At 48.7% G+C, this 21,583-nt stretch overlaps 1 protein-coding gene across 1 annotated transcript in view; it reads right to left on the reverse strand.

Annotated features, from left to right (window-relative positions):
* Nucleotides 1-21,583, reverse strand: part of LOC138453614 (uncharacterized) — a 308,890-nt gene that overhangs the window by 113,774 nt on the left and 173,533 nt on the right. The window contains exon 5 of the mRNA XM_069606623.1: nt 9,890-9,981. Coding sequence (XP_069462724.1) covers nt 9,890-9,981 — 92 coding nt within the window. The remainder of the gene's footprint in view (nt 1-9,889; nt 9,982-21,583) is intronic.

A 21,583-nucleotide genomic window follows, 5' to 3' on the forward strand; every position in this document is an offset into this window, starting at 1 on the left:
CCAGAACACGCCTGGCTATAGAACAGACCAGCAGTCCAGTACCTGTGAATCTTAATATTCTGGTTGGGTCATATTTAGTCTGTCTGAAGGATAGTTAGGCACAGTACCATAAATGCACTTATGGTACTAAGTAAGCATATTGAACTGCACACAAGCAGCAACAGGCAGCCAGTGCAGTTCCTTCCTTGTTGCAGAGATGAGAATTACAAGGAAGATTTTTTGCAATGCGAATGGCATCATTTTGTATGAAGTCATTTCTGAATGCAACTCACTTGCTCCCACCAACAGGGCGTTACAGTTGTCCATTCTAGGGAGAATAATAGCTTGTGCGAGAGAAATAGTTTAATTCTGAGATAAAAGGTCTCGTCTGTCTCAGCAACTTAAGATAATGTGATTTTTAGAGGTATATTTGCATGAGCTTCAGTGCCCAATGATTCTTCCAAGTAGACGCCAAAGGTTATGACTGTCAAGAACCAAGGGGGAGAAGGAAGGGGGCGGGGGGTCACAGATCACACAATTCTTGATGGTGAAACTAGAGTAGTTTACAGACAGTTTCGACCTGGATTGGTGGGACCCAAATATTAACAACTCTGTTGCTATTGAGCCACATCCGGTTAATCGACATCCATTGCTTAATAGTGCGATAGAAGAAATTTAGGTTGTCCGTTTCATGTATCCCCCTCAAGCTCCAACAGTAACTGAGTATCATCGGCAAAGTGCGTAAAAAGCATGCCCGTGTTGGTTAGAATGACAAAGTGGTTTAATGTAGATGTTAAATAGTGCAGGTAACAAGCTCACACGCTGGGGGACACTGTAGGTTATTGGAGATCGAGCATTGCCCCAGCTAAAAGAACTGTTGCCCAGGAATGACCAAGCCTAGCAGATGGCCTTCTCGTGTGACCTACGTTGGAAAAGGTGGTTGTGGTCCAGTAGGTCAAATGCCACCAAGCGAGCCAACACTAAAAGATCAGATCTCCCTCTGGCCATGATGGTAAACTTATCGTATTGTAAATCTAACAATTCGATCTCAGTCAAGTGATGCGATTGAAGCCGGACTGCTTAGAATGTAGGATGGCAGCTTCTTCCAGATGTTTGAGGTTAAGAGGGTTCCTAGGATTAAGTCCTGGTATCTTCACCAAAGGAATCACCAAGTTCTTTAATCAGGCACACTGTTGTGTTAAGAGTTGACAAATCTCATAAAGGGGAGAGAATATTTTAATATTGTCCAGAATTAGTTTAGTTGGACGGACATACCCAAAATACAAGGTGGGACACAGTTGTCTATAAGTCTCTCGGTCAGAGTGATTGGGTGAAATGCAAGTTTTGGGATAATGCGAAAGGTGTCTAACCTCCGAAGAAGTTCTACATGAGTCAGACGATTCACCCGTATGGGACACTGGACTAAAGCTTCTTAATTTTGTTCTCTTGCATTAAGAAGTGTCTGCAAAGGCTCGTTGACCTCTTGTACAATCTGTACGAGGTGACAGGAAAGGGTGAACCTGCACCTTTGGCTTCTCTAGTGATCCCAGGATAAGAGTTAGTTATTCTCCACATTAGTTATTAGAGTATTGAAGAAATTCTCTTTTGCTTTACATATGGCCAACTTATAGGTTTTAGCAAGCTCCCCACAAAGAATATGATTAGTCTCAGTTTTAGATTTTAACCAAGCTCTTTTGGCATGTTTTTTTAATAGCATCCAAATTATGCGTGAACCAACTATGACAGAGACCGGCCCGACGGTCTTCCATTAAAGGGAGCCAATTCAGTGGTCAAAAAATCATGATAGGCGGTGACGAAGTCTGGGGGGTCCAAGTCCTTCGTAGCTTTCAAGACGACCCCAAAGCAATTGGATTGGTTTTAATTCCCTTAAAGTTCCTATGGATCCTTTTAGTTGGATTAAGTTCTCTAGTTTGTCTGGGGTCAGAAAGTAAAAATTCCACAAATGAACGGTCTGACCATACATGATCTGGTATTGATAATGGCAATTTCGAGATAACAGCATGAAACCCAGTCCAATATTTTACCTTTTGAGTGGGTGGCTTCAGTATTGTGCACTAGAAATACTATTTTGTTCAAATTTTGATTCTCGTGAAAGAGCTTACCCCATCAATGGAGTCTCCTTGCCATCGATTTAAGTCACCCAATAAAAAGGTTGAGCAATTAGGCTTGTTTAGCGGTCACAATATCTGAATAATGGCCTCATTGAAATTAGGCATGTCCTCAGGGGGACGACATCAAAATGAGGTTTATACATGCGTTATGGTCAGGAGTGAATTTAAGATTTAGAATTTCACAACAGTGCATGGCACAGATAAAAACCTCAACTAAAAGAGCAACCCCACCACCCCTATTACCTTTGAGAGGGGAACACATTACCCATATGGGCGGCTAGGTCAATTGTGGGTCCACTGAAGTCCGAGCCATGTAGTCGTGAGACAGAATTTCATATATATATATATATATATGATACATTACTCACCGTAATCGTATTTCTGATGCTATCAGCTTAGATTCACATGCTGTGTATAGGCCGACATCTAGTGGAAGCTGCGGAGTATTACAGTTTGTTTTTTGAAACTCGAAAATGGGCGTCGACACCGGCGTGCCAGTAATACTATCCCTAGTGTGACGTCCACTGTACCCAAGATCCCTCACGCGTCTAGGATCCTCAGATTGTATTTTTTCTGACATGAGGAAGCATGAGGAGTAGCGTGAGTACAGATAGCAGATAGACAGAAAGGTGAGACTACAAGCAATCATGCGCCTTCTCTCGGAGGGGAGGAAGAGTGGGTCGCATGTGAATCTAAGCAGATACAAGCATCAGAAATACGATCCCTTCTGAGGCTTGTGGAATCTGCTTAGATCACATGCTGTGCATAGATTAGCGAGCAGTACCAACAGAAGGAGGTGGGATGTGAGAAGGGTCATGAGCAAACAGGTGTCTTAGAACCACTTGTCCCACTTGTGTATCTGTCTTGGAATGAGTGTCAATGCAGTAATGCTGAGTAAAAGTGTGAATAGAGCTCCAAGTAGCTGCTTTGCAAATGGTGTCGAGGGGAACATTTGCAATGAAAGCCAGAGTGGCCCCAATGCCTCTAGTAGAATGGGCCCTTGGCGTAAAAGGCAGAGTTTTTTCAGAAAGAGAGTAACAGCTGTATACAGTTGATAATCCACTTCGAGATCGCGCCTTTAGAGACGCGATTCCCCCTCTCTGCCTGTAGCTACGGAGACAAACAGTTGATCTGTTTTCCTTAGCGGTCTGGTTTTATTTACATAGTAGAGGACCGCCCTACGCACATCAAGGGTGTGTAGTTTCACCTCAGCTGAGCTTTGCGGGTTCTGGAAGAAAGCCGGAAGCTCGATGGACTGGTTTACATGGAACTTGGATATAAATTTAGGTGAGAACCTAGGGTGTGTGCGTAAAACCAGTTTGTCTTTGTGGATAGTAAAGAAAGGATCCTGCACTGACAGAGCCTGAATTTCACTGACCCTTCTTATAGAGGTAATGGCTACTAAGGCCGTTTTATAAGTCAGGTGTTTGAGACTACTTTTATGCATGGGTTCGAAAGGGGGGCCCATGAGCTTAGCTAGCACTACATTGAGGTCCCATCCTGGCGGTGGGTTCGAAATAGGAGGGTGAAGTCTCTTTACTCCTTCCATGAAGGCTTTAACTACTGGTACTTTCCACCACAATACTTTGTTATGGGATGTGGTGTAAGCCGAGAGGGCTGCCAGGTGTACCTTCAGAGAGTTAAAAACCAAACCTGCGTCCAGCAGGTGGAGCATGTATGTTACAACGTTGGAAGGAGTGCAATCAACTGGGTTGATTTGTTTATTCTGGCACCAAATAACAAATCTCTTCCACTTGTCAAAGTAACAGTGCCTTGTGTTTGGTTTCCTGGATTCTTTTAGGATGTCCATACACCTCTGTGGTAATTTGAGATGCCCAAACTCTATGACCTCAGGAGCCATGCTGCCAGGTTCATTGAGTTGGGTTCCTGGTGCACTGTTTGACCTTGCTGTTGGGACAGTAGGTTGTACCAGGCTGGGAGTTTGATGGGTTCGCACACCGCCCTCCTGCGTAGGTGTGGAAACCATGGTTGTCTCGCCCACATGGGAGCAACTAGGATGAGCGTCATCGATTCCTTGTTCATCTTGTACACCACCTTCCTGATGAGGAGTTGGTGGAAAAGCGTACGCAAACATCCCTGACCAGTTCATCCACAGGGCGTTCCCTTGGGAGTCTGGCTGGGGGAACCTGGATGCAAATCCTGGGCATTGTTTGTTTTCGCTTGTGGCGAATAGGTCTATAGTGGGGAAACCCCACTGAGAGAAGAGATCTTCTACGATATCTCTGTGAAGGACCCATTCGTGTTCTTCTGGGAGGGAGTCTCTGCTTAGGGCATCCGCTAGGGAATTGAGCTCCCCTGGAACATGTTGTGATGACAGGAAGATGTTCCGTCTGAGTGCCCATATCCAGATTTTCTGGGCAAGCTTGGACAGATTTGGCGAACGAGTCCCTCCAAGTTTGTTCAGATAGAACATGGCTGTCGTGCTGTCCGTCCGGATCTGCACCGACAAGTTTAGCAGATGGGGCTCGAACACCCGAAGCGCTCGAAATACTGCCAGAAGCTCTAGCAGGTTGATGTGGTTCTTGGCTACTGAGTGAGACCAGAGACCCTGAGCTGTGTGGTGGAGAAGGTGAGCTCCCCACCCAGTCAGGCATGCATCTGTAGTTACCACTGCCTGTACTTCGGGATCGTAAAAGGGTTTTCCCCTTGCGAGATTCTCTCTTGTCCACCAGTGTAAGCTCTGTACGAGTGTTGGCGAAACGACCACTAGATCGTCCCACTGACCACTTGCCTGAGACCACTATTTCGCCAACCATTCCTGCATGGGACGCATGCGCAGACGCGCGTGGGGGACCAGGTAAATGCATGACGCCATCATGCCCAGTAACCGCATTGCTTTGCGTACCGTTATTTGTTGACCTGACTGATAATGTGGAATTTGCAGTAGTATATTCCGAATTCTCTTCCGAAGGGAAGGTCAACCCTTTCTGAGTATCTAGGATTGCTCCTAGGAACTGTTTTGAGGTGCTTGGCACCAGACTTGACTTCTTCTCGTTGATAGAGAAGCCTAATTCGTGAAGCCTAATTCGTGGAGGTCGTCGATAGTCCTCTGAATGTTTGACCTGCAAATTCCGGGGGTTTCCCCCCCCCCCGTTATGAGCCAGTCGTCCAGATAAGGGTACACTGGGATTGCCTCCCTGCGTAGGTGTGCAGCTGCCACCGCCAGTACCTTGGTGAATACCCTTGGTGCTGAAGCTATCCCGAAGGGCAGTACCTTGAATTGGTAGTGGCGACTGTCCACCTTGAAGCGCAAGTATTTTCTGTGCGCTGGGAGCATGGAAATATGAAAATAAGCATCTTTCATATCCAAGGTTGCCACGTAATCCCCTTTTTTAGGAGGGGGATTACCTCTTGTAGCGTGGTCATACGGAATTTTTGGGGCTTGACATACTTGTTGGCAGGCCGTAAATCCAATACTGGGCGCATTGTCAAATCTTTCTTTGGCACAAGGAAGTAAGTTGAATAGATACCCTTGTTTACCTGGTGTCCTGGGACGAGTTCTATCGCGTCCTTTTCTAGCAGAATGGCGATCTCCTCGAGAAGGATCTTCTGATGTTCTAAGGAGTGTATTCTTTGTCCTGGAGGGTGGTTCCGGGGACGCTGCAGTAATTCTATACAATATCCTGTGGACACTGTTGACAGCACCCATCTGTCTGAGGTGATCCCTTCCCAAGCCTGGGTGAAGTTGGAAATGCGTCCCCCTACTGGGGTTGCGTGAGAAGGGACCCTGAAAAGAGCATCACTGCTTTGGTGGAGGCGTGCCACCTCCCTTGTTGGGGCTGCCTCTGCCTCTTCCACGACTTCTCTTGTTACCCCTGCCGTAACTTTGGGTAGACTGCTGGTTGTTCCATTGTGTACCCTGTCCTTGGGCATAGTTGCCTCTTTGTGAATTTTGGCCGCGTGGGCGACGAAAATTACTGTTCCCCCTCTGGTTAGGGGGTTTGTTGGTAAGCTGGCCAAGGGATTTGAGAGTCTCGTATTCGTCCTTGGCATTTTTAAGTGCGTCTTCGATCGCTTTCCCAAACAATAGATCGGGTTCCACCGGCTTGTCTATTAATGAAGCCTGGGTTTCTGTTTTGAACCCCGACTGCCGTAACCATGCATGTCTCTTGATAACAGTACCTTCTGCTATCAATCTTCCTGCGTTGTCTGCGGCGTCGAAAGTTGCTTTTAATATGCAACCAGACACGGCTCTCCCTTCTGCCGAGATCCGAGCCAAGTGGCCCTTTAACGGTTCAGGAGCAGAGGCTATGAGCGCCGCGACCTCTACCCATTGATGGCAGTTGTAACTTGCCAACAGGGTGGTGGAGTTTGCAATCCTTGCTTGGTAGGCGGACGTTGAGGCTACCTTCCTGCCAAACCCGTACAGTTTTTTGCTCTCCTTGTCGGGAGGAGCTTCTGACGACGATAAGGGTGTCCCAGCCCTCTTCCGAGTGTTGGTAACCACTAGGGAGTCTGGTTTAAGATGTCCTCTTATATAAAGAGGGTCAGACTGGGCTGCCCGAAAAAGTTTTTCAACTCTGGGGTTGACGGCTCTGGTGAGGTTAGGATTCACCAGGGATGGATCTATTCTACGTTGGATGGATTTAAGGATAGGGATGGTCTGAGCGACCGGCCTCCTCTCTCCCACCAACTCTTCTGCGAAGTCCCTTTCCTCCTGTACACCGTGGGTGTCGATGTGAAAATGTTCTGCTGCGCGAGCGAGAACTTCATTAAGGAGGGGCTGGTTATCAACTGGCGAGTCGGTAACTGGGGCTTCGCTCTCTACCGGGGAATCTACTCTGTAAATTTCCTGCTCATCTTCTACCTCCTCCAGGTCCTCATCATCCGCACAGTATTCAGTCCCGGTTTGTTCCTCCATAATTTCAAACTCCTGGTCCCCTTCAGGGAAAGGCTGTCCTTGGTATCTGGGGTGTGGAGTAGAGTATGGAGTAGAATAATGCTGCACCTCTAAGGGTTCAGGTCTTTCGAACCGGGCCTTTTTACTTAGGGGGATAGGATCAGAGGAGCCTGAGGGTGTGGCCCCTTGAGGGTCATACGAAAGGAAATGTTCTGGGTTTTTGTCATAAAAATCAGCTAAGGAAGACATCCTTGACATGACCCTGTCTATGTCTTCACTGGACCATTCTTTGGAACAGGGTATGACTTTAGTAGGCAACTTAGAGGACTTATCAAGGGTACCCTTGCTGGATGTTGATGTCCCAGTAGATTTGTGTTTGTCTGTCTGCTTAGGAGTGGAAGGCTGTGCTTTCCGCTGTTTCCCCCCCTCCCCATGCGTGGAAAAATGTTTTCCCTGCCCCTTGGAGGCCCCAGAGACTTTCGACGCCTGGCGTCGAGGGTCGGGAGAGGCATCTGTGTTTCGAGCGTGGGGCCTCGCTGGTGTTAACTGCGGCCTCGGTCTCCTGGAGCGCGGCCTGGGGGTGGAAGTCGTCTTCGTCTTCCGACGATCAAACTTCCGTTAATCTAGGGAGCGAGGCACTCTTGGCAAGAGTGGATGATTGCCTTGCGTCATGAGGCGATCTCGATCGAGAGCGCCCAGAGGACACCGAGTCGGACCGTTCTATCTGTGCCTCTTTCCGAGAAGTCGACGTCAAGGTTCGGTTGGACTTAGTGTGCTTTGTGTGTGTAGGGGGTGTAGCGCTTGCGTCGCCGGGGGTCTTCCCCATAGCCGCCCTGCCGGACAACCTTCCGAGGTCGGGGACCTGCGCTCGGCAGTCTTTCAACGCCGTAATGCCCTCGCCGTCCGAAAGTACGGCGTCGCTGCCATCGCTGAAGGTGCCCTCCGCTGCCATGGCCGCCTACCTGGCGTGGTGGGCCCAACGCTTTGTCGAACGGTCCTTAAGTGTCTTAGGCTTAAACCTACTACATGCTCTGCAGTTCGCTTCGGGGTGGTCCCTCGGCAAGCAGAGATTGCACGTGGCGTGCCTGTCGACCCAAGGGTATTTGCGGTTGCACTTGGGGCAGAATTGGAAAGGGGTACCCTCCATACGCACCTTGAGGCAGCGAGCTGTAAGTGTAGGAAATATATAAGGTGTACCTATATACCAAGAGTGAAGAGTATGTACCACCCCCCACTCTCCCTACTTGCAGGGCCGAGGCCAGCGGCCTACTAGGCCCGGGCCGAGGCCAGCGGCCTTCCAAGGCCCAGATCCGTCGTGCAGCAGCCGACGGTCAATGTCTTCTCCAGCCGTCGTCGAGGGTCGACGTTGGGGTGGGGAAGGATGTCAATAAATAATTTTAAACTTCAATAATTAGCAAAAGTATGGCTAAGGCCAGGGGACGCCGCAAGATGCTTCCGACCAATATGGCGGAAAAAAAACAATCTGAGGATCCTAGACGCGTGAGGGATCTTGGGTACAGTGGACGTCACACTAGGGATAGTATTACTGGCACGCCGGTGTCGACGCCCATTTTCGAGTTTCGAAAAACAAACTGTAATACTCCGCAGCTTCCACTAGATGTCGGCCTATGCACAGCATGTGATCTAAGCAGATTCCACAAGCCTCAGAAATATATATCAAGCAGGTTTGTTCATAGACGTAGTATTTAAGAACCACCTAATATTGTTACTATTTAAATGTATTGAGTAAAGATGGTAACTCGGGAGCAGGACTTATCAGTGGAGACAAGGGTAAACCCACCAACAGTGGAATGGGTTGCCTCTAAAGGATCAAGAAGGCAGTGGAGAATTAGCGGCAACACAGGTGGGCACAACTAGTTCAATAGGAAGATTAAGAACATCCAGACCCAAGATTTCACTCGAGTCAGTACCTTGGGAGTGACAGATGGGAAATTAAGGTCGCCTAGGATCTATGATGGTTTGCATTTAAGACCCATTGACCCCATTGTCCAAGGGAAGGGGGACAGCCGCACCCTGGTCCCACAATATGACATGCTCCATAGTATGTGTAGTAACACAAAAGGGTTGGCTCGTGGCAGGCAGATTGTAAATGTCATGTGACGCAGACAAGCCAGAGTAACCCAGATTCTCAAGACCTACCGCTGCTGTAAACGGGGGACTTCAACAGAAACTGCTGGTATCTCCCAACAAGCCATCTCAACATACCTTTGTACGATGGCTTCCTGAGCTGCCGTGTGTGCTGCAAGTAAAAGGCTAAGCCCAGTCAAGCAACCCATGATGATCACGTAGTCAATAAGACGTGAAGTGACAGTAAAAGTAACAAGTATGCAAGCGTGTGGTAGTATGACAGCAAGTATTATACATGGGTAGCCAACTAGTCAGATTTCAGATGTTCAGTAGATTCCTGCGGCCTCCGCCCAATACACCCGAGCACAAACCGGCTTAGACACACCCGACCATCTAAAAATAGGAGCAGGACTACTGGGAGATGCAGTCCTGTGCAGTAGGAGGAAGTTATTGTGCTGCCTAAAATGCTGGTAGAAAATCAAACAATTTAAATCCCAGTAGTTGCTACAGTTACTAAAATGTTCAAAATCTTTTAATCTCCTGGACCAAAATGCATTGGACCTTTATAAAGAGCTTGCGTCTCTGAAATAAAACGTTACCTTTATGGATACCATGTTGATGACTCAGCCAAGATTGTACAAATGAACACGGAACCTAATTTTTATTTTGGTGTATGAAATCATAAGGGCATACATGAATTGAAATATATGAGTTATTCAGACGAAGTCCTTGCAAATCCAGGAGGTTCAACACCAGCCTACGAACCATTTGTATTGCCGTTTCCCACTCAATATGCAAATACACATTCAACCTGCAAGTACAAATTTACCTTTTTCTGTTTCAGTCTTCCCCAGTTGCGTCCCAGAATCCACGCAGACAGTGATCTGCACATTGAGAAGTAGTTTTCAACTGTCTGGATCCCTGAAAATGCAATGCAAAAGTAATGAATACATATGTTTCAATAAAGGCTGCACCCCTTGCCAATTTACCAACCAGCAGGTTTTTAGATGGCCCTATCAAAAAGGTAAACTTTTATATTAACTTTTGCATTAGACACACAGAGGCCTTTCAATTGCCTAGAAGTCATTACTAAGGAATATTTCTTTGCGTAACCTACTACCATTTGAGAACAAAGGAGACAAAAAAAAACATTGCCAAAGCCAACCAGTGTGGGATTTATAAATGCAGAGTAGGATTTCTTTGCCCACACAACAAACGAGATAAACCAGACAAGACAGGTCGACCTACACTATTCCTCCACAGTGACCGTTGCATTAAGGTTGCCAAACTTTATCAGCAAACCCACACCAAAAAAAAAATGCTTTCCTCCAACGTTTTTCCCCCATCCAAGACCGTTCAACAAATGTTGCAGGCCACTGACGAGGTCAACATTTTGCCAAATGTATCAATTTAAAAAAAATGAATTGGCATTCTACAGAGGCAGAAAAATTCACCATTTATTCCAACCCATAACAAGGTCTGCTTAGATGAGTTACTTACCCCTGGTAACGTTCTTTCAATTGGATGTTCCTCCCACATATTCATCAATTGATCTCTCCAGTTTTGCTGCTTCGGAATTTGACAGGGTTCTGCATCATGGGTGTAGGAAACTGGATGTTCAGGGGGGAAAAATCCCCCCACAATATAAGTGGGTGATGTCATTTATCCCGCCCACAACGAGAAGCGAAGCGAGGGAAAGGCAGGGGTTATTTTTCATTCCAACTGTGAAGGCTTTGCCTGTGCCAGTGCTACGCTTCCTGACAGATTACAGAAACTGAACACCAGTGCAAGTGCAAAAATTGCACAGCATTTGCACAAGTGCAAAGTTTACCCTATTTTTAAAAAAACAGACATTAGAAAATGATTGCACTATGCAATTGGCATGGTATAAGCAGCTGTGCAAAATTGCCCTAGTGCAAAAAAGATGTATTTTCCGTATTAGCACTAGGGCAAACTTTGCCCCATTGCAATAATGCAATTAAATGCATCTTTTTGGCCAAGGGCAATTATTTGCTCTGGTGCTTATACCATGCCAAACTGCACTTATGGTGCAATAGTGTTCCAATCTGTCCCTTTGTTTAAAAAAAAAACCCAAGGCAAAGTCTGCCCTAGTGCTAAATCCGTGCAACTTTGCACTCGCACCAGTGCAAGGTTTCTGTAAACTGGACCAAGATATTTCTTTTCTGTGTGCGCAGAGGGGCACACCACCACCACGGCAGTAATCCACATTTTGCCCTCTGCTCCTGAGTGACTGCTGCTCCCTCCCCCAGTGCTCGAATCACATGACGTCCAGTGCACTACAGACAGTGCAAGGGCAGCCCGGGGAAGGGGGAGGAGGGAGCCACCAGTGCTGAGTTTGCCGCGTGTTGAGGCAGCAAGTGGAGCAGGCAGTAACATGTGCTCAGGCTGGCACGCGCTTCGGGCGCTGCCACACTACCATTGATTTTGTGCTCGACAAGTTGCCATTGATTTCAGGTGAGGACAGTACTGATCCGTGCAGTGCCGTGCAAATGCCTGGGGCCAATCTGATTTCTTTTTTCCTTGTAAAATCATATTTTCAGATAATGTTGTCATGCAACTTTTGTTGTTGTCCGCTCCGTCTGTCAGGGTTGAGTGGGATCCCTGTGTCCTCCGTGGCTGTCATGCAGTGCTGAACAGACAAAAAGATAGGGTGCGGAGTGGGACAGGCTTCTGGGCCACCATACATACCTGCCCACCCCTTCCAAAAAAGACATGCCCAAGACGCAGCCCCTCCCGAGGGTCTGGTTCCTCTATTCACCTCGGTATTACACTGTGCAGGGCTGGAGCATGTTTCAAGAACAGGACCCGACCGAGGACAGTGGCTACCAGTACAGTATGTGGGATCATGCATGATTTGTTAAAGCTGCATTCAGTGAGTGCACCGTGTCAAACTCAACCAAATGTCCTGTGCTGGGTTTTGCTTTTTAAACGCATCTTCAAAGCACTTTATTGCTAGAGGCAAGTATTGACCAAATGAGTAAAAGGGGTGCAAACACCACACTGGCTTCTTGTGCAAAGCAGATGTACCTGTCTCAGTGGTTACGACTGGCAGAAAAAGGACTAGGTACCAAAAATATGGCCCTTATTACAAATTGTGATTTATTGCAACAAACTAGTGCTTGAATGTGGGTGTATTTTTTGTGTGAAAAACGTGTGGTGAATTTACCAGGTTACTCACCGTAGGGACCACCTTACTCCTAGTCCATAGTCCCCTTTCCTCCATACTTGTGGGACGGGACCGGAGCACTTTGTAAAAAGCATCCACATTTTTCAAAAAATGTGTCCTTCCCCTTTCCTGCGCGGAGCCCAGCACGCGGCCGTAACCCCGCCCCCCTTGGCTCCGCCCCGTGCATCGCCCCTCAGTCCCAGACAGCGGGCGTATGGAGGAAAGGGGACTATGGACTAGGAGTAAGGTGGTCACTACGGTGAGAAACCTGGTAATACTCCTACGTCCCGTCCCCTTTCCTCGATACTTGTGGGAGATTCCCAAGCACTCCTTACAGGAACTACTGGTGGATGGAAATGCCCCTTACTGAAAAAGGTTCTTCAGCACAGCCTGACCAAACTGAGCATCAGCTCTAGAACTCATAGAGGCAGTAATGCTTACAGAAAACAGATGGAGGCCCAAGTAGCTGCCCTAGCGATGGATTCCCAGGGAACATACTTCTGAAAGCAACCTCAGCTGCCTTGCCCCGCACCAGGTGTGCATGAACAAGTTTAGGAGGTTTCAGCTTTTGGATAGTGAAAGACTCCGTGATGCAGGCAGCAATCCACCTAGAAATAGTTGCCTTAGACGCCTGCTTGCCTGGAGGGTTGCCGAAAGTCACAAAGTTGAGAAGAACTTCTAAGCTCGGAAGTCCTATCCAGGTAGAACTTAAGAGCTCTTCGGACATAAAGACAGTGTAGAACCCTCTCCGCCTCAGAGGCGGGGTTCGGAAAAAAGACCGGTAGGGAGATCGATTGATTCAAATGGAATTCGGTCACTACCTTCGGCAGAAAAGCAGGATTAGTTCGAAGGACTACCTTGTCCTTGTGAAAGACCAAGAATGGATGCTCCACCGACAATGCCTGGAGCTCACTCACTCTTCTTGCCGATGTGACGGCGACCAAAAAAAAAGGACACTTTCCAAGACAAGTACTTGAGGTCCACAGTAGCCATTGGCTCAAAGGGTTTATGGCACAGCGCCGTCAGGACAACACTCAGGTCCCATGGCGGGTGGATGGTAAAGGCGTGTTAAACCAGCAAAATGCCTCTTTACCACTGGGTTAGTCAGAGAAAACTAACACTGATCCGTAGAAAGATAAGCGGAGACCGCTGAAAGGTAAGTCCTGCATGACAGAACATGAACCCCTGACTCTGCTAGGGAGGACACGAAGGACAACACTGTCAACCGTGGCCCCCCTTGGATCCAATTTCTTCTCTAGACACCAATGACAGAACCTGAGCCATTTACTCTTGTACGGAGATCTGGCTGTCTGGATAATACGCATGTTATCCGCAGACAAATTCAGATGCTCTAAAGACCTGAACTCAGGCACCATGCCGCCAAGCTGAGCGATTGTGGGGAGGGGTGCCACATCTGCTGTTCCCCTTGGTGAAGAAGATCGGAAGTTACTGGTAACCTGATCGGCGGAAACACCGACGGGTGTTGAAGTTCTGAGAACCAAAACCTGGCCCGCCACCACGGAGCTATCAGTAGAAGAGAACAGTTGACAGAACTCATCAACTTCCAAATTGCTCGATGAATCAGAGGAAGAGGCAGGAAGGCGTAAGCTTGCATGTTGTGCCATGGGATCTCGAGTGCGTCCCCCAGAGAGGAGGCTCCCAGCCCCCCTCTGGAGGCGTACTGAGGAAGCTTCTTGTTCATCGCTGTGGCGAAGAGGTCCACCTCCGGTGTGCCCCAACGCGAGAAAATCCATGATAGGATCTCTGCCTTGAACTCCCACTCGTAGCTGACCACTGTCCACCGGCTGAGGGCATCCGCGGTGACATTCAGCCGGCCCGGGATGTGCACTGCAAGCGCCCAGACCCCATGAAGCACGGCCCACTCCCAAATCTGAATGGGCAGATCCACGAGTGGGGGAGACTTCGTTCCCCCTGCTTGTTTATGTAGTACATTGACACCACATTGTCCATTCTTATGCAGACCACCTTGTTGACAATGAGAGGTCTGAACGCCTTGAGCGTCAGAAAAATCGCCAGAAGCTCCAAATCATTTATGTGCAGGAGCTTATCCTGCGGCGACCAGAGGTCCGAGACCTGAAGGAGATCTAACATCGCACCCCACCCGAGGAGGGAGGAGTCCGTCGTGATCGTCACCATAGGGACCAGGTCCTGAAAGCCCACACCCCCAGACAGATTGCTGAGAGATGACCACCAGTCCAGGTCCACTCTCATGGAATCCAGAATCATTATCCGAATGGATTCTGGGTCCACTGCCTGACACCATAAATTCCGAAGGGCCATCTGAGTCCGTCTCATTCTGAGACGAGCAAGAGGAAGAGCCAGCACACACGAGGCCATGAGGCCCAGAAGCCTCTGGAACCACCAGGTCGACATACTCTCCGACTGCGCAAACATCTGACACGTGGCCAACAGATCCGCCATTCTGTCCCCGGTCAGGTATACTCTGCAGTCGATCGTGTTCCAACGAAAAAACCCAGAAAAATCAGGTCCTGAGAGACCGTCAGAGGATTTCCGCCAGCCCAAGATGGAACAGGAGCTGAAGGAGAGACTGGAGGTTGCCCGCTGCCGCCAGCGGACAAGGGCTGCGTAAAAGCCAATCGTCACAATAAGGATACACATGGATACCCTGAAGACGAAGATAGGCTGCAATCACCGACATAAATCTTCGTGAAGACACGCTGCACCGAGCGGAGGCCAAAAGGAAGCACCCGTAACTGGAAGTGCTCCTCTCCCAAAGAGAAACAGAGGTACCTCATGTGTGGAGCCCAAATCAGGATATGCATATACGCGTCCTGAAGATCCAATACGCTGAGCCAGTCGCCCATCTGCAAAGAGGAGCGTATCTGGCTGGGCGTGATCATCTTGAATTTCTCTTGGGGTAGAAAGAGGTTGAACTGGGAAAGGTCTAGGATGGTGCGCAGGCCAGCCTGGTTGGGTTTGGGCACCGTAAACAGCCGGGAGTAGAAGCCCTCCCCTCGCTGACCAAAGGGAACGGGTTCCACAGCCCTGAGGTTCAGGAGTTCCTGAACCTCGGCGTTGAGGGAGGGCGAGCCCAACAGCTGAAAAGGAGGGTTGAGGGGTGGGGTAGGGGGCAAAGTTAAGCGGAAGCCTGCCCGAGTGACTGACAAGACCCATCTGTCTTCTGTGATGTCTGCCACGCCTCCCAATAAACGCAATGCGTCCTCCCACCTCGGTCTCGTGCGAGCGCGGAAAACCTTCATTTGGCAGGTTTATCGGTGACGGTGCCACCTGAACCTGATGAGGCTGAGGAGCGGGAGAAATACCACGTACGCTGTTGTCTACGGTGGTTATTCCCTGCAGGAGTATCCACTCTGCTATTCTTGCAGTCAAGGAATCCCCCAAAACCAGAGGAAGGTCGCCCTTGCGACAACAGCCTTTGAGCCTTGAAGGAAGGTTTAACCAGAACAGAATGATTTAGCCGTCTGAGTGCTACCCTTGGTTTTGGTGAGCTCTACATCAGTAGAAGAATGAAAAAGCTCCTTACCATCGAATGGAAGGTCCAATACTTTGTCTTGCACTTCTTTCGAAAACTTATTGGCATGCAACCACGCTTGCCTCGAGGTATCAACCCTGAGCCTCATGCCCCGAGCCGAGGTGTCTACGTGATGAGCCGCAGCCTCCAGGAGATCCTTGGACAAGACCCTGGCATCGGAAAGGCCACCTCTGAAGTCTTCCAACCTCGACCGGAATGTGCTCCTCAAACTTCGACAGACCTTTCCACAGCCGCATGTTAGCTCCCGACAAAATTAATTCGGCATTGGCCTGCCTGAGCTGCAAGGCCCAATTGGCAAAGATCTTCCTCCCTAGGGAGTCCAGGAGCTTGTCCTCCTTTCCCAAGACCTGAGTAGCCGTCGCGGAAGAGGATGCTGCAGGTCTGGACTGCAACGTGGCCGCAGCCACCACTGTGGAGGAGGGTTGTGGACAAGACGACAAGGCCACTTCCTCCGAAGAGTGCAGCCTGTACCTCGCGTCAATCTTTTTATTGACAAAAAGTCCTGAGTGTGGCTTCTCCCAGACTCTTCGGACCTCGGCCAAAACATCCTTCTGCAGGAAAAGGCCGGTGCGCTCCAAAGGAGACAGGGTGAACGCCCCAGAAAGCACGCCCTCCTGTGGAGCAGGTGCTTCTGGAACTGGAACATCTAAGAAATTCATCATGTCCAGTACCCGGTCATGAAAAGCTCTAACAGAGCGGGGAAGGTCCTTGTTGTCCTGCTCGCCTTGAGGGTCATCTGACAGGTCAGGATCCTGCTGAACCGTGTCAGGCACCACGGGCAAAGGAGGCGCCGGCGGAACCACCAGAGGAACGTGTGGAGCCGGGGGCACTGGTGGACAAATTTCCTTAAAAAGCCCTTTGAAATACTCCCTCATGGGGTCGGTGTGCATAAGCGCTTGAAATTTACCGAAAAAAGTGTCCTCAGGAGATTGCTTCGGAACATGAGGAGGCCTCTCATGAGGTGAACAAACCCAGGGACGTAACGGAGAAGGGTGCCATGCCGGGCCCTCCGCCGACGTATCCACATAAATCAAAGGGGCCGCCCCTGCAGGCAACGAAACATTATGCGGAAGAGGCATCCGGGCGTTCCAATCATAAACGGGCCGGTAAGGATACACACAAGTGACCTTAGGTTCACCCAAAGGACCGAACCCTACACCAGGGGCCGATGGCGTAGTTGTAGGGGTAGTACCTAAAGTGGCTGCCGTGGTCGTGGCGGGAACAGCCGCCATTTTGTCTTCATCTGAGGGGAACTACGGCACGTGAGGAGGTGAGGCAGGGGTCCCCGTCGATGGATCAGGGGTCTTAATTTTAGCCTTAACATAAGGAACCTCGGCAGAGCCGGTACTGTGATGCCTGGAATGTTTCTGCGACATACCAACCGCCAACTGAGCCTTCGAAGGAAGGACCTCGGCACTGCCGGTAAAAGAAGAACCTTGCTTCTTTGCCCCCTCAACAGATCTGGTATCACCACAAGAGCGGGAACGGTGAGAAACCACTTTCACCGACAGGGCCCTGCCCGGCCCCTCAGAACTGTTGGTAGCCTTAGCCTCTGTACGAGGGACCTCAAGCCTACGACCGGTAATGCCTTATCGGCACGGGCCTCGAACATCTGTTCAGTAAACACAAGCCCAGCCAAGGCCTCGGGGCGCACCCCGGTCTTGTTTTTGAGGGAAGCCGAAAGAGGCCTCAGAGCCAGCTCCGGTACCCTGTGACTCAGCGGAACTGGGTCTACACAGCCCCCACAGGAGGGGCCACGGAAGTTACTCCGGTGTACACAGGCCCCTTACGGAGACCCTCAGAGAAAACTCTGGTAGAATTAGGCCCGACAGGCACCTCAGGGCGAACCCTGGTGACAGAGCGCTCAACGCCCCTCCCGGCTGGAGAGGAACCCGGAAAGGTATCCCCCGGCCGGGGTGCTCTGGAAAGTAAATAACTTAACGGGCGTTTCTTCTCGTCGATGAACACCTGAAAATGAGATGGGGAGTGCGTCGGAACACCACCTCCCACAGTTCCAACCGACGCTGAAGAGCCCGGACGAGTCCCAACGGTGTTCCGGACCCAAACACTCTAAAGTGGATGGGGATCTGCCCTCGCGAAGCAACGATGACATGGAGAACAGTCTGGAAAGTCTAATTTAAAAAGACACACTAGAAGACGAACGCTAGCGAGAGCCGGAGAGGAAAACTGGGAAGAAAATCTTCCGAGGATGCAAGTGCGTCCGGCCCCGATCGAGCGGAGAAAAGGACTGAGGGGCGATGCGTGGGGCGGAGCCAAGGTGGGCGGGGTTATGGCTGCGTGCCAGGCCCCCGCGCAGGAACGAGGGACACATTTTTGGAAAAATTTGGATGCTTTTTACAAAGTTCTCCGGTCCCGTCCCACAAGTATGGAGGAAAGGGGACGGGACGTAGGAGTACAAGGTTTTTAAATACCATTGGGCCAGTATTATGATCAAAACTACCAGATGTGGCCCGCCAGGTGAACCAAGTTGCAAAATTCCCTCGTGTTGGCCCACAAAACCGGTGCACACTAGTTGGTCAGGCCAGCACTTCAGGCAAGCCAGAGTTTGGTTTTGTCAGTTTTCTTGGGACAGATAAACGTTCTGAATACTCACAAGGCATAGTAGGTTCATCCCCCTCTGCTCTTAAATATTGTGTTGTAATGTACTTCCCACTCCCTCCTTGCCTTGTGAGCACTTTGAAACAGTATATACTTCTTGTATAAGCGCCTTACAAGCAAACCAATAAATACATGTTGCTTCCATGTCCTGTTCACAGCAAATCCCAAAGCAATAGGACGAGCTTTACTTCTGAGGTGTTTAAGTTTTGAGTGGTAGGGTAGTACTGCTTGTCTGGGATAGGATAAGAGCACCTAGCAATACCCTGTGTGTGGTGTGAGCGCCTGGGTATCTGCTGACAATGGTTGGCATATGGGACAAATACTTAACCTTTAATGGAAACGATGAGCACACCATCATTTGATGATACCTGCTATATGATCTGAGAAGCTGGCATTTGATTGAACTACCTGGAATAGGATTTGCTTACTCCAGCATATGAGAGCAATATATAAGGCCGCTTATATTTCATTAGCATGCCTGCTAGATGTGAATTAATAGAATACCTGGCTTCAGATGTGAGCACTTAAATAATGTAATTGCCTGGCATCAGCGTTGGTGGCATAATCCTCAGAGAGGGGTGTGTTGGCATCACCTGGCCAAACAAATAGCGTTTGCTAGCAATCATGGTGCGAGTGTAGCTAATAAGTGAACACTTTCGACTGTAGCATGTGTCAAGAAGTCTGTCTGAGGAAATGTTTGATAGACCACCGCCCTTGCCAGTACAAATGTTTTTGTTCTGGCTGAAATGAGAAACAAATCACACTATTGGATAAGGTCTTCTTACAAGTATATGACGTCAGTCAACAAATGTTAGCAGGCCTCATTTGACTAGTGATAATGGACTCTTGGTGAGTAAGAAATACAGTGCTGTGCATACGTGACAAATTTGGGGGTGGGGGAAATTACTATTAATGCCTGGCTAATGGCTTGTAACTTGTAATGTTTAGCCCTGATGGTAGTGCACAATAATTGGAGATTCATTTGTGTCATCCGTTTAGTGCAGTTTACGGAAATTGGACATCCGTAGGAGATACAGGTTCAAAAGCCATATATCATTACTCCTTATGTTATGTGCTAAAAAGCATAGGCAGATCACACAAACATGAAAATAAGCCCAGATTCTTTAGCATAGTGGGCAAAACATCACTCATTCTTAATGAAACCCTGCAAGGCTAAACGAAATTACACCCCTATGCTGGGTATTACTAAATAGTAATGTAATGATTCTATGTTATGAGGGGACTGTGTGGCGTGGCATGTATGAATCGCACCGGTTGAAAAGGAAGTTCAGAGTCTTTGCACTTCAATCACAAGCTCACTTCTGAGACACAAGGCAAGTGCTACAGCATTGAAAAAACAGCCGCCCAGATGTGCTGTGAATGTGCCATTACAAAGTTTAGCAGCAAAGTCTCAGCTTGATTTTGAGTACCACACCGTCTTATTAAAACTGTACATGGAGAGAGTTGATACTGTCCCATTGATAGTTTAGTTGCCTTGATGCACAATTCAATTAAACACACAGCATCCGATGCCATGCTATCTAATACAATAGCCAGTCATAAAGGTTTTGTATAGAGCCATGAAAAGAGCATTGGAAAAGTGTTAGTCTGTCCGATCAAATGCTTATCAGCTATGCTGAAAGGAGCAGTCAAGCCAAGTATAAAGCTGTTTTTTCCTGCATTTAATGTATTGAAGATCTTCCAAGAAATGCCTGTAAAGTGCCATGAAGTGGCTGCGATGTGGCACTGAGCACTAAGTAAAAATTGCTTTGGGCAGTATTACTCTGAAAAATCTGCCTAGTACATGCAGGCCAGGCAGCTCTATTATATTATACTGTGGCTATAATTTAAGGCAAGCCTTAGTATAGCTTTAAAGACCTGCAGTGAGGGCCGTACCAGGCGTTATGGGCCCTGAAGAGGGACCATAACGCGCGGTACGGCCGGAGCTGCAGGTCTATAAAGCTATTAGAACACCCTCAGTGTTTAATCATTGTTATGAAAGTGTTCTATATAAACCGTTTGTGAAAGCGCTATATAAAATATTCTAAATGCCAGCATCAATAATTCCATGCAAAAGCTCAGGATAGTGTTACTGTCTCGAGTTAGTGTGGCTTTAAGTGTGACTGTGGGGACTCTTATTCTACTTCTGGCATGCCTATATAAAAATAATAGCTCGATATCCAAGCAGGTCTACAGTGACTGAGGTTGGGTGATGAATGGACCGGCTGTAAAATTAGAGTGCTTTTGCAAAGCTTGCTGAGCAAAAATCTGTTTTCTTTGCTATTGTCGTCGATAGGTGGTGCCCAGCTTTTGCTGATAGGCCCCTGTGTAGCCCTCACCCCACAATTCTCATGCTGCCATTGGATAAAAGGTGTTAGTTGCTCAATCTGCCCATTACGTGCTTGGTATAGATGCCGACATGGTAGACTAGGATGGGGTGCTGTGCACAGATTGGTTTTGGATCCCCGACCCCTGGGCTGGGTGCAGCCGAGTTACCAACCGTTCCGTCATCCCCAGGTAGAGGGCCATGCCCGTTTGTGAATCCCTCCCGTCACTGCCTGTGCCTGCCGAATCCGCCTCATTACCTTGTTCACGATGCCGCTCAGCTCGGGGTGGCATTGCTGCATGCAGCCCATTCTCCTGCAGCATCTATCCAGGACACTGCAGGAGTGCATCCATGCCAGATACCTTTATCCTGCATGGCGGTTTTCATGCTGGGGCTTTTAGTTTCGCTTTCCCCTCCTTGCCCATGGGCCTACAATCCCCAACATGGTGCCTGTTGGCACCTATGCTGTGCCTGACTTGGACGGCATTGCTCTACAGTTAAACATCGGGGATACGGCTGCTCCTCACTGTTATAACGCTCCAGGGAGTAAGGGAAGAGGGGATGTCAGAGTGAAGACAGCTGGTGGTTTTCTTTCGATTTCCCCCACACCACTTACATGCATCAAACCCTGCTTATTCCAATGGCAATGCTAGAAAACCAAGTGCATTAGTTGGGAGTATTCTGCAGTCACCTATGAATTCCTTTGTACACAGTTCAGTCTGCAGGCTGTAAACAATCTGCGGGCTATACCAGTTTGTATAGCCTTCAGCTTGACCAATTAACATCACGAAACACCCGCTAGGGTGTTCTAATAGCATATACATTTCTAAAATAACACATGATACTATGTGGGTCT

The sequence above is a fragment of the Ambystoma mexicanum genome, chromosome 4p, assembly GCF_040938575.1.
Source record: "Ambystoma mexicanum isolate Mex_15411 chromosome 4p, UKY_AmexF1_1, whole genome shotgun sequence".
Taxonomy (NCBI): Eukaryota; Metazoa; Chordata; class Amphibia; order Caudata; family Ambystomatidae; genus Ambystoma; species Ambystoma mexicanum.